At 40.4% G+C, this 22,612-nt stretch overlaps 1 protein-coding gene across 1 annotated transcript in view; it reads left to right on the top strand.

Moving 5' to 3' along the window:
- LOC121377021 overlaps nucleotides 1-10,585 on the top strand; it is a 13,404-nt gene extending 2,819 nt beyond the window's left edge. The window contains exons 2-5 of the mRNA XM_041504861.1: nucleotides 853-912; nucleotides 2,894-3,027; nucleotides 7,084-7,114; nucleotides 9,824-10,585. Coding sequence (XP_041360795.1) covers nucleotides 878-912; nucleotides 2,894-3,027; nucleotides 7,084-7,114; nucleotides 9,824-9,986 — 363 coding nt within the window. The 5' untranslated portion in view covers nucleotides 853-877 and the 3' untranslated portion in view covers nucleotides 9,987-10,585. The remainder of the gene's footprint in view (nucleotides 1-852; nucleotides 913-2,893; nucleotides 3,028-7,083; nucleotides 7,115-9,823) is intronic.
- The last annotated feature ends 12,027 nt before the right edge of the window (nucleotides 10,586-22,612 follow it).

Consider the following 22,612-nt stretch of genomic DNA (forward strand, 5'->3'; position numbering starts at 1 on the left):
AGAGAGAGACAAACATATAGAGAGAGAGAGACAAACAGATAGAGAAATAGAGAGACAGAGATAGAGAAATAGAGAGAGAAACAGAGATAGAGAAATAGAGATAGAGAGGGGGGGGGGGGCAGACGGCCGCTGTCGTACATGGGCTACTCGTACCGAAAAACGATAGACAAGACAGTAGGCAGTGATGGAGCACTGGTTGGAACTAGGGGGAAAAGTCCATTGAGGAGACTGATTCTACGACCCATCGCATCAGAGGTGGATCCGCATCTGACCACTCGAGCCCCTTAATTTGTGGGTATTTTATTATTGATAAATCATTGCTGATTTTAAACCAGGGTCCCGTTCCACGAAGCGATCTTAGCCCTAAGATCATCTTAAGTGCATAACTACCTTATTTAGTTATGGAGATCTTAGCGCTGAGATCGCTTCGTGGAACGGGGCCCTGTACAGGACGCTGTGACCCTTCGAAGGTACTTATTTCGGGACAAATCCAAAATGGCCACTAAAGTCATCCAGTTTAGTACACATTACAACCGTGGGCCAAACATCATAACCTGGATTCAAAATGGTCGTGTATTTTTTATTAACAAATCGAGGGCGGGAAATAATTCAGTCGGAATATCGAACCCTCTCGGCGAACAGTGCCCCACGACCGGTATATCAAAGGCCATGGTATGTGATGCCCTGTCTTTGGAAGAGTGCATGTAAAAGATCCATTGCTGCTTATGCATTTTTTTTAGCGGGTTTCAGCTGATTACTAATATCAAAATCCAATAGTCGCTGTGCTCTAGTGGTGTTGTTAAACAAAACAAACTTCAACTTTAATAATTCGTTTTTTAACTTTATTTTTAGGAAGAAGACTCAATATTATTGAGACATGAGGGCAGTTTTGACCAGTCTTGTGTTTTTATGGTTAGTGTTGGGTTGTCTTTTGTTTGTTTGTTTTTGTTTTGGGTTTTTTGGGCAGGTTTAGGGGGTGTTTTTTGGTGGGATGGTGGGTGTTCTTTATCTTTTGTTTCTTTGGGGGTGGGGGTGGGGTGCAAAGTGTAGTAATTAACTAACAAGCATGTACCCGCCAAAAGTAAAGGGTGCAAGACTATTTACAAAAAAAATAAACAAAGTTTTTGAAATGGCGGCCATAAAGTTTAAAGTCTGACTTAGTCCATACTCAAGGAGGCAAAGGAGGTTGGTAGGAGGTTGTTGACTACGGCGAGGAGAGCTAAACTCTGGTGTCCAACTTGGGTAACAGCTGGTGGATGTCGGGCTTCCCTAACAACTTCGTGATCTTAGGGTACTGTTCACCGCCGAAGACCTTCTTCATGATGCGATGGATTGAGACGTTATCCATCTCGGTGATCAGCAGCGCCTGGTTGTAGAGCATGTCCCGGCACAGCGTTGGTCCCTTCTTTGAGCTTGACTGGATGCATTTCGTACTCCCCCTCGCCGTCTATGATGTCTTGAAAGTTCCTGGACCGTGGTTGGCAGAGTAGTTGATCCGTACTACTGGCGTTGGTGACGAAGCAGTTGGAAAGACGCTTGTTCGAGCTACTGTGAATAGTTCATGTGTTAGTACCGTCTACGGGCTCTGCCCCTTGAGGGGGCGGCGGAGGTTGTTGGGGCGGTGGTGCCAGTTGACTCCGCCTTCCTCTTTCCAGTGGCTGGTTGGGCCATGCCCCGGTCGTATTCCTCCTTGGTTATAAGAACTAATCTCGGGGCAGAAGAAATAGGACGAACAGAAGGCCTCGTCTCTGACTCTCGATGCATCGCTGTGTCGACAGGAGGTGATGGCGAAGTCGGCTGCAGAGTGTCTGGTCGGCGCTTGTCCTTCCTCTTCTGTTCTGCCTCAGGCTGGGCTGGGGGCGCTGTCGCAGAAGCAGCCGCTATTGGCGGTTTAGCCACCGGCTCCCCCCCCCCCCCCGTGCCGCCCCTGGCGCACTGTTCCTCTTCCTGATCCTTCCTTTCTTCTGTGGTACCCGATCACCGTACACCAGGGTCACGGAAGCCCGTGACCCGGTGTACGACACACGGTACACCAGTAACGCTCCGTAGGACTTGATAAGTCCCCCCAGGTGGGGGAGGGACTCGAGAGAACAAGGACACACGTCCGTCTTCATCGCAAGTCAACTAGGGAATGGGAGAGAGCTTACATGCTACTCCTACCGAAAAACGATGATAGTGAGCGACACACACACACACACACACACACACACACACACACACACACTGACAGACAGACAGACAAACAGACAGAGACAGAGAGACAGAGAGACAGAGAAGAGAGAGAGAGAGAGAGAGAGAGAGAGAGAGAGAGAGAGAGATCCAGAAGGGGGAGAGAGAGAGATGGACAGAGCAGAGAGAGAGAGAGAGACAGACAGACAGACAGAGATAGACAGAGAGAGAGAGAGAGAGAGACAGAGAGGTTGAGTGATGTAGATAGATAGCTATACAAAGAGAGACAAAATGAGAGACACACAGACAGGCAGAAACAGAAAGAGTTTAAAACGTGAGTAAAAATATTTATATTTAATTTGTCTGGAAAGGTACTTTATTCAACCAGCTATCGTCATATCTCGATTGTTATTAATATTTTGGTATATAGTTGAATTATGGCTACGTAGCCATAAATCAGAAAAACCTCTTCATTCATTTACAGCTAACGCTAGCTGTTTACATGTGTGTCAAACTGCTTGCGGTAGCGATCGTTAGCTTAATGAAGATGTATGTACACACTATTATATAAATTTCACCACAAGTAATCTGAGATTTATCCTTTAAATGTTTTCTTTTTTATTATTAATATTATTTATTTATTATTATTATTAGGCCAATTATTATTGTTGTTGTCGTTTTTGTTGTTGTAGTTGTAGTTGTTTTTGTTTTTTTGTTTTTTTAGTTTAAATCTTTTAGCTGATGTCTTAGATGTTTGGAAGATGGACATTCATGGAGGGCACCTATTTGGTAAACTTGCTGTTGATATTGTTTGGATGGGTATCATCATACTTTCAAGAATATATCTGGATAAAGATGGTAAATACATAATTTCTGAATAGTATTTAAGGGATTATCCGTATTGTTTTGGGGTTTACTTTTAGACTGTTAAACGTTTATGGTCCTCTTTTAACATGGTGTGGTATTTATATCTAAAAATTAATTTCAGGTTTTTAATAGATTTTTTCCCCCCACGTCAAAATATACTGAACCAAAATAGAAACATCACATTTTTAAAAATATAAAAATATATTATTATTATTATTATTATTATTATTATTATTATTAAAACTTAACTTATAAATGTTATATTGTTAATTTATAGAATTATATTTAACATGAAACAAACACAGCAAATATGATTATTTATTTTATTTATAATAAAATACTGGTGTACCAAAGTAACTTTTTCACCCTTTTCACCTATCTTTGTTCGTATAAAATAAATGTAATACCACATGGATGAGAGGAAAATACTCTATCATATATACAGTCATGTAGGATACAAAAAATACATGTTCGGTGGTTGAGATTTCGACCCTAAGACTCGGCAAGTGTCAACATGTCCTGGACTTAGAGTGTACATTTTGTATCTCACATGGTGACATATGGTAGGTTCTTTTATTATCCACATAGTTCAAGGTATTCAGGGTAATATAACCAGTATGACACACGTATCATAACTTAATGCGGCCTCCCTAGTCCACACGATACGAGTGACTCGGATTGCAACGCCAACAAGCAAATCGTAACGTGTAGCATGTCATACGATTGAATTGGCCCGAGTCACTCGTACGAATCGAAGTTTACAACCTGTTCTATTTTCATACGATTGAATCGGACGTTCGGTGACGTTGACCAATCAGATCATAGCACAGCTAACATCGACGTTCTGGCCACAGACCACAATTAATTACGCTATATGTTTCTATATAGCCTTAGTGGCTATAACATTTTTTATTAATATAAGCAGGCCCATGAATTTTTGGTATGTACCTTTGCCTGCCTGGGGGACATATACCCTGAAAAGGACATAAACACTCCCAGGATATTGGTTTAACCATACACACCCACTAAACCTGGCTTGAGTACACCCATTTTACAAAAAAAAAGAACTACTTTTGCATGGGCCAGAATTACCACAAACAAGTCTTCAATGTCGACAAGTTACACATGTTTACAAACTACATGCTCTCCCCTGTCAACTTCAGTCAAATAGTTGCCACTTCATAGTTGTCTGCCATGAAATAATCACTGCCAAACAACAGACTACTTGCGCGGACAGATTTCCGGATTTTCGCCAACCAAATGGGAAGATAAATGTAATCTGAGGCCATGGCGGAAAACTCTGTTCGCTTGTCGTCGGCACAGACCCAAGAGCTCATAGAGTTGGGTCTCACTACACAGATGTCATCTGCCATTGAAACCCCTGTTAAATTGCCCATCGTCAAATGAAGATTGCCAATAGAACGGGTTCTCGTTGGCACTAATAACATATAACACTGCGAACATACATTATGTAAGCATTTATTTTCACGCCAAAATTGAGAACATTTCCTTCTCAGTTTTGTTTTTGCTATATGACCGCATCTGGCTGTAGTACTGGTCCGAACAGATGGTTCATTAACCGATTCACTCCGGCTGTCTCTTGCGCTATACACCCATGTCCCAAAAGGTCAATGCACAATATTACAAAATACAATGGGCAAAATACAGCCAGATGGCTTACCATTAACATACATATTGTTTTAATTCTTTTCCAGTTTCTAGAAGTGAATATGTGAACCACAACATATGTCGCAATTTGGAACTATAGTGGACCGTGATCAATTAACTTTCACCCGGAAGTGATCTGTGTAGTGAGACCTTGTAACAGTGGCACAACTCTTTGTGGGATGTGTTCAGTCATTTATGTAAATATAGAAACGTTAGGACAGCCGCCTTCTTATCAATACACGACATTGTTTACCATGGTTACAGCAAGGATGTTTTCAAAGACTTCACGTTTCATACGATTGACAAGTGCCGTGTGGCAACTTGTACGAGTGTGAGTGCTTGTACGAGTGACTCGGTCCGATTCTATCGTATATATACTATTCAAAAGAATTTAAGGGTCAGACGATATTTTCGACATTATTTTCTGAATGTCAATTATATTAGCTAGACCATAATGTCACGCATGGTATTGTTCCATTTTGACGAAAGTGGGTCTAAGCAACCCATAAATGAATTAAAATCCACTGTCATTGACACTGTCAACTAGTTCTAATGGCGAAAACATGCTTACATTTGCACGTAAATTAGGGCGAAAGCGAAAGGTCTTCTAAGTGGCCATAACTTGCTTTTTCACAAAGCGCTTCATTTGCACGCTTTGCACGTGTATTCCATGTTCCCAATGCTGAATTTCCGTATAATTGGAGCTTGCGTTTGTGTACGGTGCACACTCCAAATTCGACAATGGTACGACTTCAACTGACTATCGAAGATCGAGGCAGGGCTATTGCTTGGCTTCAGAATGGCAATACGCAAAGAAATGTTGCTCTGAGACTTGGTGTCAGTCAGAGTGTCGTTGGCCGACTGTGGCAACGGTACCAAGCAACGAATTCTGTTCGAAATCGTCCACGTTCGGGAAGACCCCGAAGCACTACAAATAGAGAGGACCACTACATCACCAATATGGCTCTAATCAACGCACAACCACTGCACGCCGATTACGTGACAATCTGCGGACTGCGACTGGAATTCGAGTGTCTGATCAAACCATACGCAATCGTCTGAGAGCCAATAATCTACGCTGCCGTCGCCAGGCTGTTCGACCACCACTCCTACCACGTCACAGAACGGCCAGACGTCACTGGTGCAGGCTTCAAATGCGGTGGCAACGTGTTCAGTGGGGTCGAGTGATATTCACTGATGAGTCCAGGTTTAGTCTCCAGTTCAACGACGGTCGGGTTCGTGTCTACAGACGTCCTGGGGAGCGCTTCGCTGACGTTAACGTTAGACAACGTCACCGGTTCGGTGGTGGCAGCGTCATGGTGTGGGGCGGCATCTCTATCCACCACAGGACCCCCCTCTATGTGGTGGATGGCAATCTGAATGGAATCCGCTATCTGAATGAGATTATCCGGCCGTTGGTTCTCCCAGGCCTTCAGCAGATTGGCGGTGCGGCAGTTCTGCAGGATGACAATGCCAGACCCCACCGCGCCAGGGTGGTAACGGACTTTCTCAGAAAACAAGGTATCGCCAGGATGGATTGGCCAGCATATTAGCCTGACTTGGCCCCAATAGAGAACGCCTGGGACGAATTAGGCAGGAGAGTTCGTGATAACCATGCCCCTCCGGCCAACCTTCATGATCTGGGTCAACTTCTTATGGCAGAGTGGCAGGCCATTCCCCAAGAGTTCTTCAGACGTCTGATCAACAGCATGAGGCAACGATGTGTCGAGTGTATTCGCGCCAGGGGTGGATTCACACACTATTAAACGAATGTTCTAATGTGTAAAATCCATGTTTGACAACCTTCAACTTTGACAGCATGTCATGTGACTTTCTTGTATACAGTGGGGTTTATTTGTGTTTTTTTGTAAATATGGAACAATAAATAAAAAAAATTGTGTAGTTTACATCATCAATCTAATACACTCTGAAACTTATTTGGTTATAAATTTTTGACCCTTAAATTCTTTTGAGTAGTATATATCGTGTAGCAGGCCCTTAAATTAGTTCTCTGTAATCGCTTACCAAAATGACGTTTCAAACGTTTTGACATAGTTCTTGTTATTCATTTAAAAACATGGATAATGTGGATAATAAAGAATTATTACACTCGTGTGAATCGTACAATTTTTACGAAATTCGTGTCAGGATTCATGTATTACCCTCGCTCTCACTTGGGCAATACATGAATCCTGACACTTGTTTCGAAAACAATCGGTGCGGTACACAAGCTCGTATAATAATCTCTATATATTTTATAGCTAAATCATATTATGCTTGTATGTATCTGTTGCTTTATATATATATATATATATATATATATATATATATATATATATATATATATATATATATATATATATACAACTTTATTTTTAGATCAATGGTGGGCATCTTTGATCTGTTTTGGGTAAGTGTTGCGCGTAGTTTACAGGCCCGTACGCAGACATTTATATGGGGGGGGGGGGGGGGGGAGTGCGTAATCGACGGCCGGAGATGCTAGGGGGTCCGGGGACATGCCCCCCTCCCCGACATTTTTTTTTAATCTAGAATGCAGGAGATGCATTTTCCTGCATTCTAGGAAGTAAAATATTTCTTTGCCTCAAAATATTTTTACACATCCACGGACGGACTTCGGCAGACTATGGGAGGTGCGTACACACCCCTCGCACCCCCCCCCCCCCCCCCCGCGTACGGGCCTGGTTTATCAACTGATCAGTAACAAGGATGCTCGCAAAAATATTTTTAGGTGTATAGTGTGTGTGTACAGTATGTGAATGGGTGGGACCAAAGCAGATATATGCATTTTTCTCAAATTCAGGCAACCACAAAGCATATAATATAGTAGTGTTGGAATAATTTACAGGTGTACATACATACACAAGTGGCGGATCCGGAAAATCAATTTATGGCCCTCCCCCCCCCCCCCCCCCAATGAGATGAGGCTGAATGCCAAGGAAAATTAATATATAATAAAATTATAACTGTCCCAAAAATGTTTTGGGGAGGGGCTGGCCTCTGTACACCTACTGCCAGTAGGTGGTGAGGACCTGCCTATTAGCTTAGTTGACAGAGTTCTAACTATTTCATAGAGAGTCTGTTGTTCGAATCCGTCTCCCCTCAGTGAAGGTTGATTTTGGGGGTGGGGGTGGGTAAATTTGTAGCAGACGTAGTCACTGGGTCATTTTTATTAAAATAATAATATCGTTATAACCCACTCAAACGAATTCAACAACCCGTTGTCCATATCTCTGGAACATTGCTTTTCCTAAGTGTGTATGTGTGTGTGTGTCGGGGGGGGGGGGGGGGGGGGGGGGGGGGGGGGGGGGGGGTATAGTACTTTTGATATAAAGTATTACTAAATCTAAAAACTAACCCTAACCGTAACCATAGATTTCCTAATAATCGAACTGAAACAGTAGTCGGGACTCAGTAAATTTATTGCGAGTCGGACATCGTTGGTGCTTTAGATCACATTCAAGTCCATCTATTATCTTTGATGCATTAAATGCATTAATAATTTCTCAGATACCATTTTGTTTTAAAGTGAAAGTTAAAGTATATTTTGTTTAACTACACCTAACCACTACAAAACACTGATTTCTAACACGAGTCAAGAAAATCAGTCTTTGGAGCAAGCTTTAGGTTGATTTTCTTGAGACGAGTGTCAAAAAGACCAACTACAAAAGGACGAGTGCCAGAAATGTGTTTTATAGATCTTGTTGACGTATAGAGCAAAAAACCACAAATCAAATGTATGTATTGTGATATAATACTTTGTTGGGGCAATAATTAAGTCAACCATCCGCGAGTGAGCGCCTTTAAGGTGCCACGCCAGCATTTTTGTTTGTGGCTGATGTTGATCAAATTCCCCCACTCCCACCCCCGTTTTAAAAAAAAATCAAAATTCACCCTATAAGTTAAATATTTTCTGTCCTATGCTCAGCCACTGGCCCTGCCGGAGACTGAGCATGGGATAAACGTGCCTGAACCGTGTGTGGATAGAGGCACGTTAATAGAATTACCTCAACTCAACCCCATTTTCTCCTTGGTGGCGTTTTGTGAGGAATTTACAGTTATTAGAAGTGTTAAGTTTTAATAACTGTAGTATTATAAACAGTGGCGGATCCAGAAAATCCATTTAGGAGGGCCCCAGTGACATGTGGCGGAATTCCAAGGGAACTTTGGGGGATCATAAAACAAATGAAAATTAATATAAAATAAAATTATAACTGTCGCAAAATTAGAGGGGGGGGGGGGGGGGGGGGGCAGGCCCGATCCGCCTCTGATAAAATACCATTTACAGTGTTACGTAAGCTCTGCCACTCATGTTTGGCGTTTTGTTACTGGTACTGCAAGTTAATCTAGAAGCCAAACAGCAATATGATTCTAATCTTCTAATAATACAAAGCACAATTCGAAGTCATTAATCTAAATTTGCTAAACACTTCAATGCATTCTTAAAAAATGAAAATATTAAGTTTATTCCAGTCGGAGTACAATTATAGTTTTCTTGATGTGAGATTTATGTTATAATCGCTTTTCTGATCATAAAAAATACCATTAATGAATATGTAGATTAGCTCATTATAACATGTTGCAAATGGCTAATATATTACGTCTGCTTAACATTTGAAATTTAAAGCTGCTCACCCTTGTTTCAAAGTTCCGTACCTTTTTTTGTTTTGTATAAAATTAACTTTTAGCTTCTGCAAACACCAGGACGGCTAGAAACACATTAGATTTGCTCAAATAACTTACATTGCTTAATAACATAGCAGAAGTTAGCCACTTTACTATTGCTTAGGGAATTTATGAAGCCAAGCCTATCCCATTGCTCTACCATGTATTAAAAAACAATGACCAATTTATCATCATTTAATTACACACACGCACGCACACACGCACGCACGCACGCACGCACACTGTGTGTGTGGCACAGTTTATATGAGCGCTTGCGTGCGTGCGTGCGTGTGCGTGTATATATACGTGTGTGTGTGTGTGTGTGTGTGTGTGTGTGAAAGAGAAGAGGGGAGGGGAGAAAACATACAAAGACAAATAGACTTTGCCAAGAAGTTTTAATAAAACAATTGTTTTTCTTTTTCCCTTTTTTTTCCAGTTTGAATCTCGTTGTCGATTTTGGTGTCGCTGGGATTTTGGCTGGTCAAGAGTGTTATTGGAAATCTAAAGGGGCTTTTGATGTTCTTTCGGGCATATTTCCAATGGCATCTGGAAGCAACTCTGACAAGAAAGATTATCCAAAAATGAAAGAACGCTGTTAAGGCAATTATCTACACAAATGATCTGTACTGGTGCCTTTTGCTTTTGTTTTAATATGTAATTGCCATTAAAGGCACTGCCACTAGTTAGTTATTACGCATTATAACATAGTTGTGGCTATTACAGCTTTTTAAACGGTAACCCTAATTACAACATCTTGTTTAATATGGCAAACTCAACTTTGCATAATGGCCAAAAATATTCACTGACATTAATTGTTCTTGTGAAATTCAAAGATTGTATCTTAAATTAAATGCCCACAACAAATTACATCCAAATAATATAATTTGCTAGGCTACTATTTTACTAATTTATATTAGACATATTGCAAATAGGGATGACCGACAGGTAAATGCGTGATGTCGCACCCTGAATGTGAATAGCAACCCCAAGATGTCAAAGAACTGGGTACTATTTTAAAGGACACGTGATGGAGATGTTTCTATGGTAGCAGTTTAAGTTAGCTCCCTTGTTTAGCTCCCACTAACGAGCTACTCTCGATTCACTAATATCAAAACCTATATTAGCTCGGCCATTTACCTTTCGACCGACCGTTCAAAATTGCGCCAAATTCCCTCAATCAAAATTGCGCACCCTTTTCTCTTTGGCATTTAACTGCTCCATTCAAATTCCATAGCACCACCACCACCACCACCCGCCTGCTACCGATTTGATCGGGCTGCCAGTGCAGGCGGTCCCTCCTCTCCCCTCCCCCCACCTTTCCTGTCATGGACAGAGGAGCCGGCCAAGGCCGGCTCTTGTGCCCACGACAGGCGTGCGTTACAACAGCTTGTTCTGAATGTGCACGTAAAACCCTATGACATGACATGACATAGTTCCCACTTCCCCCTTTCCTTCAGTTCGTCACACGGTTTAACTGTAATGAGGCTTGGTATAAACACACACACGCACATACACTCTCACACACACACCCAACCCCCATCAACCTGAATGCATCTATATATATATATATATATATATATATATATATATATATATATATATATATATATATATACATGTAGTGTTAATAGTTTTGATATTTAAAAAAAATCGTTTTAGTGTTCCATAACTTTTAACTTTCCATAATTTTATTGTTGTATAATTTTTATTGCGGTACTTTGTCTTAACTAGTACACAATGTGAGACGTAAATAAACAATGTGTCTGTCTGTAATAACGCGTAGTAAGACAATGACGTGTTGAAGAAACCTTTTCTGACACCCAATAACCGGCCTCGGTGGTGTCGTGGTTAAACCACTGGACATAAGGCTGGTAGGCATTGGGTTCGCAGCCCGGCACCGGCTCCCACCCAGACCGAGTTTTAACGACTCAATGAGTAGGTGTAAGGCCACTACACCCTCTTCTTTTCCACTAACCACGAACAGTTAATAACTAACCCACTGTTCTGGACAGACAGTCCAGAAGCTGAGGTGTGTGCCCAGCGTGCTTGAACCTTAATTGGATATAAGCACGAAAATAAGTTGAAATGAAATCATCCATGTTTGAAGGCTAATTATTTGGAATAGGAAGTAAATTCTTAAGCTTAGTGATAGCCAAGGAGTTATTTTTTAAAATAACAATTGGGTTTCTTTTCTTTTTTTTCACCAGCAGTGCAAACGGTCTAGCTGTAATGAGGCTTGGTATTCATACACCGGGATTTCCTTCTAATAAAAGTGGGCGCGATCATTTTGGGTCATCTTCAAACAAGTTGATTTTGTGAAAAATGTAATGGCTAAACCTATATTCAACTGAGAGTTTTTGTAAGGTTTGATGAGCACAGTTTTCACAAATATATGTGTGTGTGTGATATCCACCAAGTCCCGCTTTGGTGTGGTTTGTATGTGAACATTGTCAAAAATTATGAAAGTAACACAACCAACTAAAAATATTTAAAATAAGTCCTCTTTATAATTATGTCCCTTTTTGTAATTTCCTTGAGACTAAAAATACCTGTCTCTTTCTTTATTTTTAAACCATAGCTGGGCATTTATGATGCCAGGGTCTGGCATGCATAAATCTCTGCTGAACATTCACAAATAACTGTGGTCTTCTATCTATTTATTATATATATTTCCTGCAATGATTCTTGAGAAAATAACTGTTTAGGACGTCCACAAGTCCAAACACGACCTGGACCCGAGTACCCGACACTTAGACTGGATGGTAATGAAACTAAAGAATAAAGTGAAATAACATTATGCATGTTAAATCCAGTGCTACGTATCACAAATAAATGTAAACATATGATATTTGTAACTTTTAGAATGCACCTTTAAATTATTAATTTTGGAAAATCTAATGTCTCTGGTCGTCCTGGCGTTTATAATAATTCAAAACACAAAGTGTCATTTGGCAAGGTTCGAACCTGCTATTCGCATGACATCTGTAACTATAACTGCATTTCACGCTAAACAATAAAGGTACGTATCTGAGAAACTAGTGTTTAGGGAGTTCCCCACTCTAAAAAAAAACATACGAAAAGGTGCCCTTTTCGGTGTGAACTTTCTTTTTATCTAGTTTGAGAAAACTGTATTACTGTGTCCCTCCCTGGACCATCGGTCTGACAGTGCACCCCCAACCCCCCCCCCCCCCACCCCCACCCCCAACCACACACACACACCCTTTCAAACCGCACAGTCAGTGTCCCCACCTCCCATTTTCAAATGCACTCGGCGGTTCATGCTGTTATTTTTAGGTTAGGTATGGTCTTTCGGATAGGTCTATGTGTAAAAGTTACTATAACAACCTTTCTTACAAAATGTCCTTCACTGGAGCTCTGATAAAATTCACTGTTGCGATAATAATAATAATAATAAAGTTAAAATAAACAATAATTTCACACCACAGAAAGGCTTGAGATGTGAAATAGTTTTTTTCACAAATGTATAATTGACGGAAATATAACGAAGTTAAAGCTGCATTCTCAAACTTGCAAGTGCCATTTTTCGCTTTTTAATATACAATCTAACTAAAATTACCTCCACTGGTTAATCACTATTACCTGTGGTTCTAATAGCACCCCGATGGAGCTCATGTCCAGTTGACCTTTCATTCAACTAAACTTCACCTAATACACTTCCTTACACTTTTAAGTATTCGTATCAATTTAGGGTACTGACAATCTAATTACACTATTACATGTGGATCTAACAGCAGCCCGTTGGAGTTCATGTCCAGTTGACCTTTCATTCGACCAATCAAAACCTTACTTGCAAAATCATGCCAGTGATTTGAAAAGAATTTGAAAACATTCGGGATTATGCCGATGGTATACGAAATGATTCGGGTGAATTACGAATAATGCCGGAAACTAATTTCAATATAAAATTTTACATAAAATTCGTTTCAAGACGAAAGAAAAAACCGTGATGGTATAGCCATAAAATCTGTTTATACTAGTATACAATCCAGAGTTTATTGCTGCACTTTTCCCCGTTTTTAATGTTGAAATAGACCAACAAGATCGCCTGTTGCATTAATAGTCTCGCCCGATATTTTTAGAATTCGTATGCTCCCGAATAACGCTATAAAAGGCTTAGTGTAATTGGTCGATATTTAAATTATTATTTATAGATGAAATGTCACCTGGACATGGGAGTCCACGCAATGCTGTTAGATCTACTGGTAGACCAGTAGAGCTAATTTTAATCAGATTGTTTAATATATATATATTTTTATATATTGTGATAAATAACTACAAAGTAATTAATACTGTGTATAATGTTTACATAATTAACTCGAGAATATCAAATTGTAATGAAACCTATGCGACTAGGCGTAATCAATATTTTTCATAACATCTTGGATAAAGAAAATTTATCAGTACTTTTAAGCCACCATGATAGTCTTAAAATTGCTGTCAAAAGTTGTCAACGTATTTTATTATATCACAAAATATTTTAATAAAATTTATTTAACAACACACAAACACACACACACACACACACACACAGACATACAGACAGACAGAGAGACACACACACACACACACATAGACACACACACGGAGAGAGACACAAACACATGCACACAGCCACACAGACACACACACACGCACGCACGCACACACGCGCGCACACACACACACAAACTCCACCAACCTGAATGCACAATATACACTAATTAATACTTATCCTTTTCTTTGTTTTCCTAACTTTACTTTGCTGTATATATGGAAATAGTTTTAGTGTTCCATAGAAGTATTTTGTGTACTTTTATATAATATTATTGTTGTATTATTTTTATTGCGGTACTTTGTCTTAACTAGTACACAATGTGAGACGTAAATAAACAATGTTTGTCTGTAGTAACGTGTAGCATTTTTATGGGGTTTTTTTTATTTAACGACGCACTCAACACATTTTATTTACGGTTATATGGCGTCGGACATATGGTTAAGGACCACGCAGATATTGAGAGAGGAAACCCGCTGTCGCCACTTCATGGGCTACTCTTTTCGATTAGCTTCAAGGGATCTTTTATATGCACCATCCCACAGACAAGATAGTACATACCACGACCTTTGTAACACTAGTTGTGGAGCACTGGCTGGAACGAGACATAGCCAAATGGGTCCACCGACGGGGATCGATCCTAGACCGACCGCGCATCAAGCGAACACTTTACCACTGGGCTACGTCCTGCTCCTAATGTGTTATGTAGTAATACACTGACGTGTTTGAACAGTACTTGAGGGAACCTTTCCCGACACCCAATAACCGGCCTCGGTGGTGTCGTGATTAAGCCATCGGATATAACGCTGGTAGGTACTGGGTTCGCAGCCCGGTACCAACTCCCACCCAGAGTGAGTTTTAACGACTCAGTGGGTAAGTGTAAAACCACTGCACTCTCTTCTCTCTCACTAACCACTAACAACTAACTAACTCACTGCCTTGGACAGACAGCCCACATTAGCCGAGGTGTGTGCCCAGGACAGCATGCTTGAACCTTAATTGGATATAAGTACGAAAATTAGTTGAAATGAAACCCCATAGCCGATGTGTATTTTTGTACTGTGGCGTCATTAAACATTCATTCATTCATTCGTTCATTCAGTACTTGAGGGGGAAAGATTGTATTTACTAGCATTAGATCTTGTTTCCATATGAACTTGAGTTCATAGGCGTACGGGCGTAAGGGGGTTGCCTGGGTTTTGCCCGAATTAAATGAAAATACCTGAATCTGGATAACAACATTTATTCACATTAGCATTACTACCAAGCATCTATATAGGACTGCAAAAGAATCATTACGCAATTTTACTTGGATTATTACTAATTTTGACCTTTTGACTTTGAGAACCTAAAGCCATTGTCAGTAGCCCATTGATGAAGTTTGTTCGAACAAAGCTGCAACTGACGTTCAATGATACTCATATTGAACGATCTGTAGCAAATCTGAAAATCATCGACATATAACGAGCAATCCACACAAGGTTTTAAACACTTGGTGATGTTGTTAATTTTCACAGAAAATAAAGTTACAGACAGGATACTACCTTGAGGTACACCTATCTCTTGTGGATGAATGTAAGACAAAGTCGACCCTACCCGGACTTTAAAAGATCTATCTTTTAAAAACTGAGAAATAAAAACAGGAAGTCGACCTCTAAGGCCTATGCCACGGAGGTCGTTTAAAATCCCATACTTCCATGTGGTATCGTATGCTTTCTCCAAATAAAAAACCCCCATTAAAAGCAAGTGCTGATTATGGATGAAAGCTTCCCTGCAAAACGTTTCAAATCTAACAAGATGATCAACCGTGCTTCGTCTAGATCTGCACCCACATTGCACGTTAGTATTCAATTTGTGAGATTCAAGATACCAGACATGTCTACGATTAATCATTCGTTCCATGGTTTTACAACTTGTCAAAGCAATGGGGTGATAACTGGTAGGAATGATAATTGCGTTCCTCCAATCAGAAGGAAAGTCACCAGAAATCCAGATGTTGTTAAAAATATTTAAAGGAACGATCAAAGATGATTCAGGTACATGTTTTAATAACTGATAATACATTTCATCTGATCCTACTGAAGTATCATGGGCTCTACGAAGAGCAATTCCTCCATAGAGAAGGGCTTGTTGTACACTTCAGCATTTTCAGATGAAAAATTAATGGACTGGGGGGGGGGGGGGGGGGTCAGCTTTTATTTCTCACAGATCTAAATGCATCTGTAATGAAAGCAGAAGATGAGTTATGAGAAAAGTGTCATAGTGAGACGTAACATCCGTATCATTGACAGACAAATGATGAACTGTATTACTGGATTCTTTACCTTTGATTTTACGGATCCTATTCCAGACAGATTTCACAGATGTTTGTGAATTCAACTTTGCCCGCCAATCACACCCCCCCCCCCCCCCTCTGTGTGTGTGTGTGCGGGGGGGGGGGGAGGGGATTTCCGCCAACATATTTTATATGTACATGTATCTGTTCCCCCATAACACAACTCATTGACAGTGTGGGTTCCTCCTCGCAATGTGGGTGTCACATCACAATATAAAATACTGGCTACGCCAATGCTTACGCACCCCACCTCCCACTTCATCGGTCATGATAAAGAAACAATTAAATAAACAAACAAACAAACAATCAAACAATCACTTACCGCTATGGATTTATCCGTTAACATTTGCAGGAAATAATGGAATAGAACAACATTAGATCCATACATAGACATATTTTATATTTATACACTTTTTAAATAAATATGATTATAAATGTCAAACAGCGATCTTTTTTAACATTAATTGTTTGAAGTTAAACTATATTCAGACGAATGCGTGTAGAATCGCTTTGACATCAATAAGCATATTAAAACGTAAAAGCATTGTTGACGTCACGTCTAAGGAATATTGAAGTTTTCTATGGTAACAGCTTCGGACATTTTCGTAACTTAACGGAACATTTCGACAGGAAATAAAAGTAGCGCAGAACTATGTACAGTAAAGATCCATTGTCCGTCACCGGCAGGGTTGATGATATAAAAAAATATTAAGTACATAAAAAATATTCGTGCACTAAAATATGAGTAACTTCTTTATCAAATTCAAAATGTAATATGATGTCGTAATGTAATGTAATGGGTGATTCTTACTGGATGTTTTAATAATATAAAAATAATATCAGTAAATAAAATTATTGGGATGTAGTTTTATTTTTGAGTGGATTAGGGGTATTTAATTTAATCTGACGTAGCCGGGATGGGTGGGGTGGGGGGCATGGGGGCAATGCCCTCCAATCACCCCACCCCGTCCCTATTTTGTATATGTACCTGTAACCTAACGGACAAAATTCGCACATTGATCTTTGAATAACGTACAGCATTTGTTTTAATGCAATATACCGACCTCGGTGGCGTCGTGGTTAGGCCATCGGTCTAGAGGCTGGTAGGTACTGGGTTCGGATCCCAGTCGAGACCTGGGATTTTTAATCCAGATACAGACTCCAAACCCTGAATGAGTGCTCCGCAAGGCGCAATAGGTAGGTGTAAACCAATTGCACTGACCAGTGATCCATAAATGGTTCAACAAAGGCCATGGTTTGTGCTATCCTGGCTGTGGGAAGCGCAAATAAAATATCCTTTACTGCTAATCGGAAAGAGTAGCCCATGCAGTGGCGACAGCGGGTTTCCTCTCAAAATCTGTGTGGTCCTTAACCATATGTCTGACGCCATATAACCGTAAATAAAATGTGTTGAGTGCGTCGTTAAATAAAACATTTCTCGATCTCAGTCAGCCCTCCACTCTTCCGGTGTCTACTTGCTTCCACCGTGCCCGATGGCCCCTCCTCCCCCACCCCTCGCTACGCCACTGTTCCATACACAAACACACCCCAATTGAAAGAAGTATTATACATGTATAAGCACTTCCCCTCCCTCAAATCGCTCGAATCTTCTGATGCCAATGTCAGAAACGATTTTACGAGTGCGTGTAACAGAACGTACGATATGAATGTACAGTTCATCTTTATAATAATCCGTTGGGGTGGGGTCAAAAAGACGGATTACAAATCAGTCCATCGATGTTTTGTGCCTTAAAAAAAAAACAGAAGAAAAAAAGTATTTTAAACGTGTAGTTAAAACATGTATGTGGGTGGGCGTGGGTCTCGTTCTGCTTATGATATATATGTAATGCGGTTTGTGGATAAAACTACGTATCTACATCTCTGCCCAATGGCCCAGATTTCAAGTGCCGGTACACAATTGTGACCTTTTGACCTCTGGTGACCTAATTTAAAAAAAATGTCTTTCAAGTTGTATGAATATACCAGTAGCGTTAATATAAATAGTAATTTAGCCGTTGCTCTATTTGAATATTGACCGAACTACAGACATTTTAGTTACCTCTACTCCTAATTCTTGCATGGCGAAGATTTAAAAATTGTTATTAAAAACATCGGAATAAATTTGGCAACTATGAAACCCCATTCCATAAACTGCATATATCATGGTATTCAAATAATACCCTCCTCAAGACCCTTTGGACTGTTCTCTTAAATACCAAAGGCCGTGGTATGTGCCACCCTGTCTGTGGGATGGTGCATATAAAAGATCCCTTGCTGCTAATCGGAAAGAGTAGCCCATAAAGTGGCGACAGCGGGTTTCCTCTCTCAGTATCTGTGTGGTCCTTAACCATATGTCTGACGCCATATAACCGTAAATAAAATGTGTTGAGTGCGTCGTTAAATGAAACATTTCCTTCCTTCCTTTTATTTGGAGGTAAAATCTGGTTTGAGCTACTACAAACATTATGACGACGACAAACACCTTGTTCATAGAGACACTGATATTCAAAACAGGAAAACGATTTTAATGTGTAATTTTAGTCATCAAAAAGGCCCTGTAACCATGTTACAACGGCAGCAGGATAGTTCTTTTATGTTGGGTCTCTATCAACATTTGGTGTGAGACGTACCCCAGTGTGTGTGTGTGTGGGGGGGGGGGGGGGGGAGACATAGCCCAGTGGTAAAGCGTTCGCTTGATGCGCGGTCGGCTTGGGATCGATCCTCGTCGGTGGGCCGACTGGGCTATTTCTCGTTCCAGCCAGTGCACCACGACTGGTAAATCAAAGGCTGTGGTATGTACTACCCTGCCTGTGGGATGGTGCATATAAAAGAACTCTTACTGCTAATCGAAAAGAGTAGCCCATGAAGTGGCGACAGCGGGTTTCCTCTCTCAGTATCTATGTGGTCCTTAACCATATGTCTGACGCCATATAACCGCAAATATAATGTGTTGAGTGTGTCGTTGAATCAATCTAATTAAAATTAGCTCCACTATTACATGTGGATCTAAAGACAGCCAGTTGGAGCTCATGTCCACCAATCAAAACCTTACTTGCAGAATCCTGCCAGTGATTTAAAACTAACAACACTGCGTAGTCCCCAATGTCCAGGTAACATTTCGTCTGTAAATAATAATTTAAATATTGACCAATCACACTTCGCCTTTTATAACGTTATTTGGGAGCATACAAATTCTAAAAATATCGGGCGAGTCTATTTTAGTGGCCGCAGTACAGCGAACCATACCAATACGTACGGGGTGGGTTATCAGTCTTCAATTTTACATTAAAAATTATTTATTTTATAAAATAAAACATGTTTTACGGCATTCGTAATTCACACGAAACATGTCGTATACCCTCAGGATAATTCGGAATGTTTTCAAATTATATTTAAATCACTGGCAGGATTCTGCAAGTAAGGTTTTGATTGGTGGACATGCGCTCCAACTGGCTGTCTTTAGATCCACATGTAATAGTGGAGCTAATTTTGATTAGATTGGTCGTTGAATAAAACATGTCTTTCTTTCTTTCTTTTACCCCAGTGGTAAAGTGTTTGCCTAATGCGCGGTCGGTCTAGGATTGATCCCCGTCGGTGGGCCCATTGTGCTCTTTTGTTCCAGACGGTGCATCATGCCTGGTATATCAAAGGCCGTTGTATGTAATATCCTGGTTGTGTCATGGTGCATATAAAAGATCCCTTTCTACCAAAAGTTTGACATCCAATAGCCGATGATTAATAAATCAATGTGCTGTAGTTGTGTTGTGAAACAAAACACATTTTAACTGTTAACACTTTAACAGGGGCGTGTGAAGGAATCTGTGCAGGGTTAGGGGTATAGACTGGGACAAGCGAAGTTTTTAATGGGGTCGGGTCATTGTCTCCTTGATTTTTTTTTTTTTTTTTAAATAAAAAAATTTGGAATGGTGGTGAGGTTTTCGACGCTTATCCCCCCCCCCCCCCCCCCGCCTGCCTGCACACGCGCCTTTTTAAAGAAAAGAAAGAGAATCGTTTCGCCTCAGTGACAGGGTGGGTAAATATTAGGCCTAGGCCTACATAATATTATGTGGTCTGATCTCTCGGAAAATACATTAAAAAACCAAACTATTCTTTTCCTATTCGCCCCTACCCCGCATACGCGCCTTTTAAAAAGAAAACCGAGAATCGTTTCGCCTCGGTGACTGTGTGTGTGTGTGTGTGTATATATATATATATATATATATATATATATATATATATATATATATATATATACCCAACTAACTGAGTATATATATAGACCCAACTAATAGTGATCCAATTAACTTTTAAAATAGTATAAAGATCCAACTAACAAACTAATTAACAGTGTATATATAGATATAACTAACTAATAAATTAATGAAATAAAATTAATAACATTTTGAAATAATTAGCCTGTAAGGTACAGCCAGTGGCGGATTCAGCGTGAAATAGAGCAGGGGTAACGAGGCTGTGAAGCTGGCGATGGAGAAAGAGTGTGTGTGTGTGATGGGGGGGGGGGGGGGGGGGGGGGGGGGGGGGGGGGGGGGGGGGGGGGGGGGTGTAATTTAGTCATTTGTTTTAGCAATAGTCATAACTGGCAGGTACGGTTTTTGTTTGTTTTGGGGGGTTTTAACGACACAGCTAGAGCACACTGATTTATTAATCATCGTCTATTGGATGTAAAACATTTGGTAATGCTGACATATAGTCTTAGAGAGGAAACCACCTACAGTTTTCCATTAGTAGCAAGGGATCTTTTATATGCACTATCCCAGACAGGATAGTACATACCACGGCCTTTGATATACCAGTCGTGGTTAACTGGCTTGAACGAGAAATAGTCATCTGGGCCCATCGATGGGAATCGATCTTAGACCGACCGTACATCAAACGAGCTCTTAACCGCTTTATATATATATATATATATATATATATATATATATATATATAATAATATATACTTACACACACACATACACATACACACACACACACACAGACACACATACACACACACACACACACACACACACGTATACATACAAATACATACATATATACATACATACATACATACATACATACACACACAGCAGGCTCAGTTTTCTCCATGTGACCCCCTCCCTCCCCTTGGATCCGCACCTGGGTACAGCGAGAAATATTCAGCCAAGGCCCTACATAATATTGTGGTCTGGTCGAAACCGAAAGTACTAGGTTTTTTCCTTTCCAGCGTGTCTCCTTTTGATTGGTCTATCACAGCAGCTGGTTCTTATGTATATATATAATATATATTTAAACACATTTGTCACGACTTTAGAACAGAAACTGTATCGAGTTCGTAAAGTTTTGAAGATAGCATATATTTCAAAGGTAAGAAGTGTTTAACATACAGATGCTTTATTTTATTTTCCTTTAAGTTTCTTTCAATTTCACGGTATTATTTAAAGTGTGTGTTTGGGAGGGGGTCAAACGGTCGGTTTGAGATCGATCTCCGTCGGTGGGCCCATTGGGTTATTTCTCGCTCCAGCCAGTGCACCACGACTGGTATATCAAAGGTCGTGGGATGTGCTATCCTGTCTGTGGGATGGTGCGTATAAAAGATCCCTTGCTACTAATTTAATTTTTTTTTTAAAGGTAGCGCATTTCCTCTCTAATATGTCAAAATTATCAAATGTTTGACACCCAGTGATTAATAAATCAATGTGCTCTGGTGGTGTCGTTAAATAAAACAAACTTTAACGTTTTTGATGTTGATCATCGATTCATTTATATAGTCACCGTTGTCCAACTGGGCATAGCTGTTGTTGTTGTTGGGTTTTGTTTTTGTTTTGCGCTGGAGTGTCGTTAAACGTTCATGCATTCCCATACCCACCGAACATACAGGCATAGCACGTCCATCCCAAGCTTAACCTCTGACTCTGTTTCAACTTACCGGCCTCGGTGGCGTCGTGGTAGGCCATCGGTCTACAGGCTGGTAGGTACTGGGTTCGGATCCCAGTCGAGGCATGGGATTGTTAATCCAGATACTGACTCCAAACCTTGAGTGAGTGCTTCGCAAGGCTCAGTGGGTAGGTGTAAACCACTTGCACCGACCAGTGATCCATAACTGGTTCAACAAAGGCCATGGTTTGTGCTATCCTGCCTGTGGGAAGCGCAAATAAAAGATCCCTTGCTGCTAATCGGAAATAGTAGCCCATGTAGTGGAGACAGCGGGTTTTCTCTCAAAATTTGTGTGGTCCTTAACCATATGTTTGACGCCATATAACCGTAAATAAAATGTGTTGAGTGCGTCGTTAAATAAAATATTTCTTTTTTTCTTTCTGTTTCAACTTGCA

Source organism: Gigantopelta aegis, chromosome 2, assembly GCF_016097555.1.
Source record: "Gigantopelta aegis isolate Gae_Host chromosome 2, Gae_host_genome, whole genome shotgun sequence".
Lineage (NCBI taxonomy): Eukaryota > Metazoa > Mollusca > Gastropoda > Neomphalida > Peltospiridae > Gigantopelta > Gigantopelta aegis.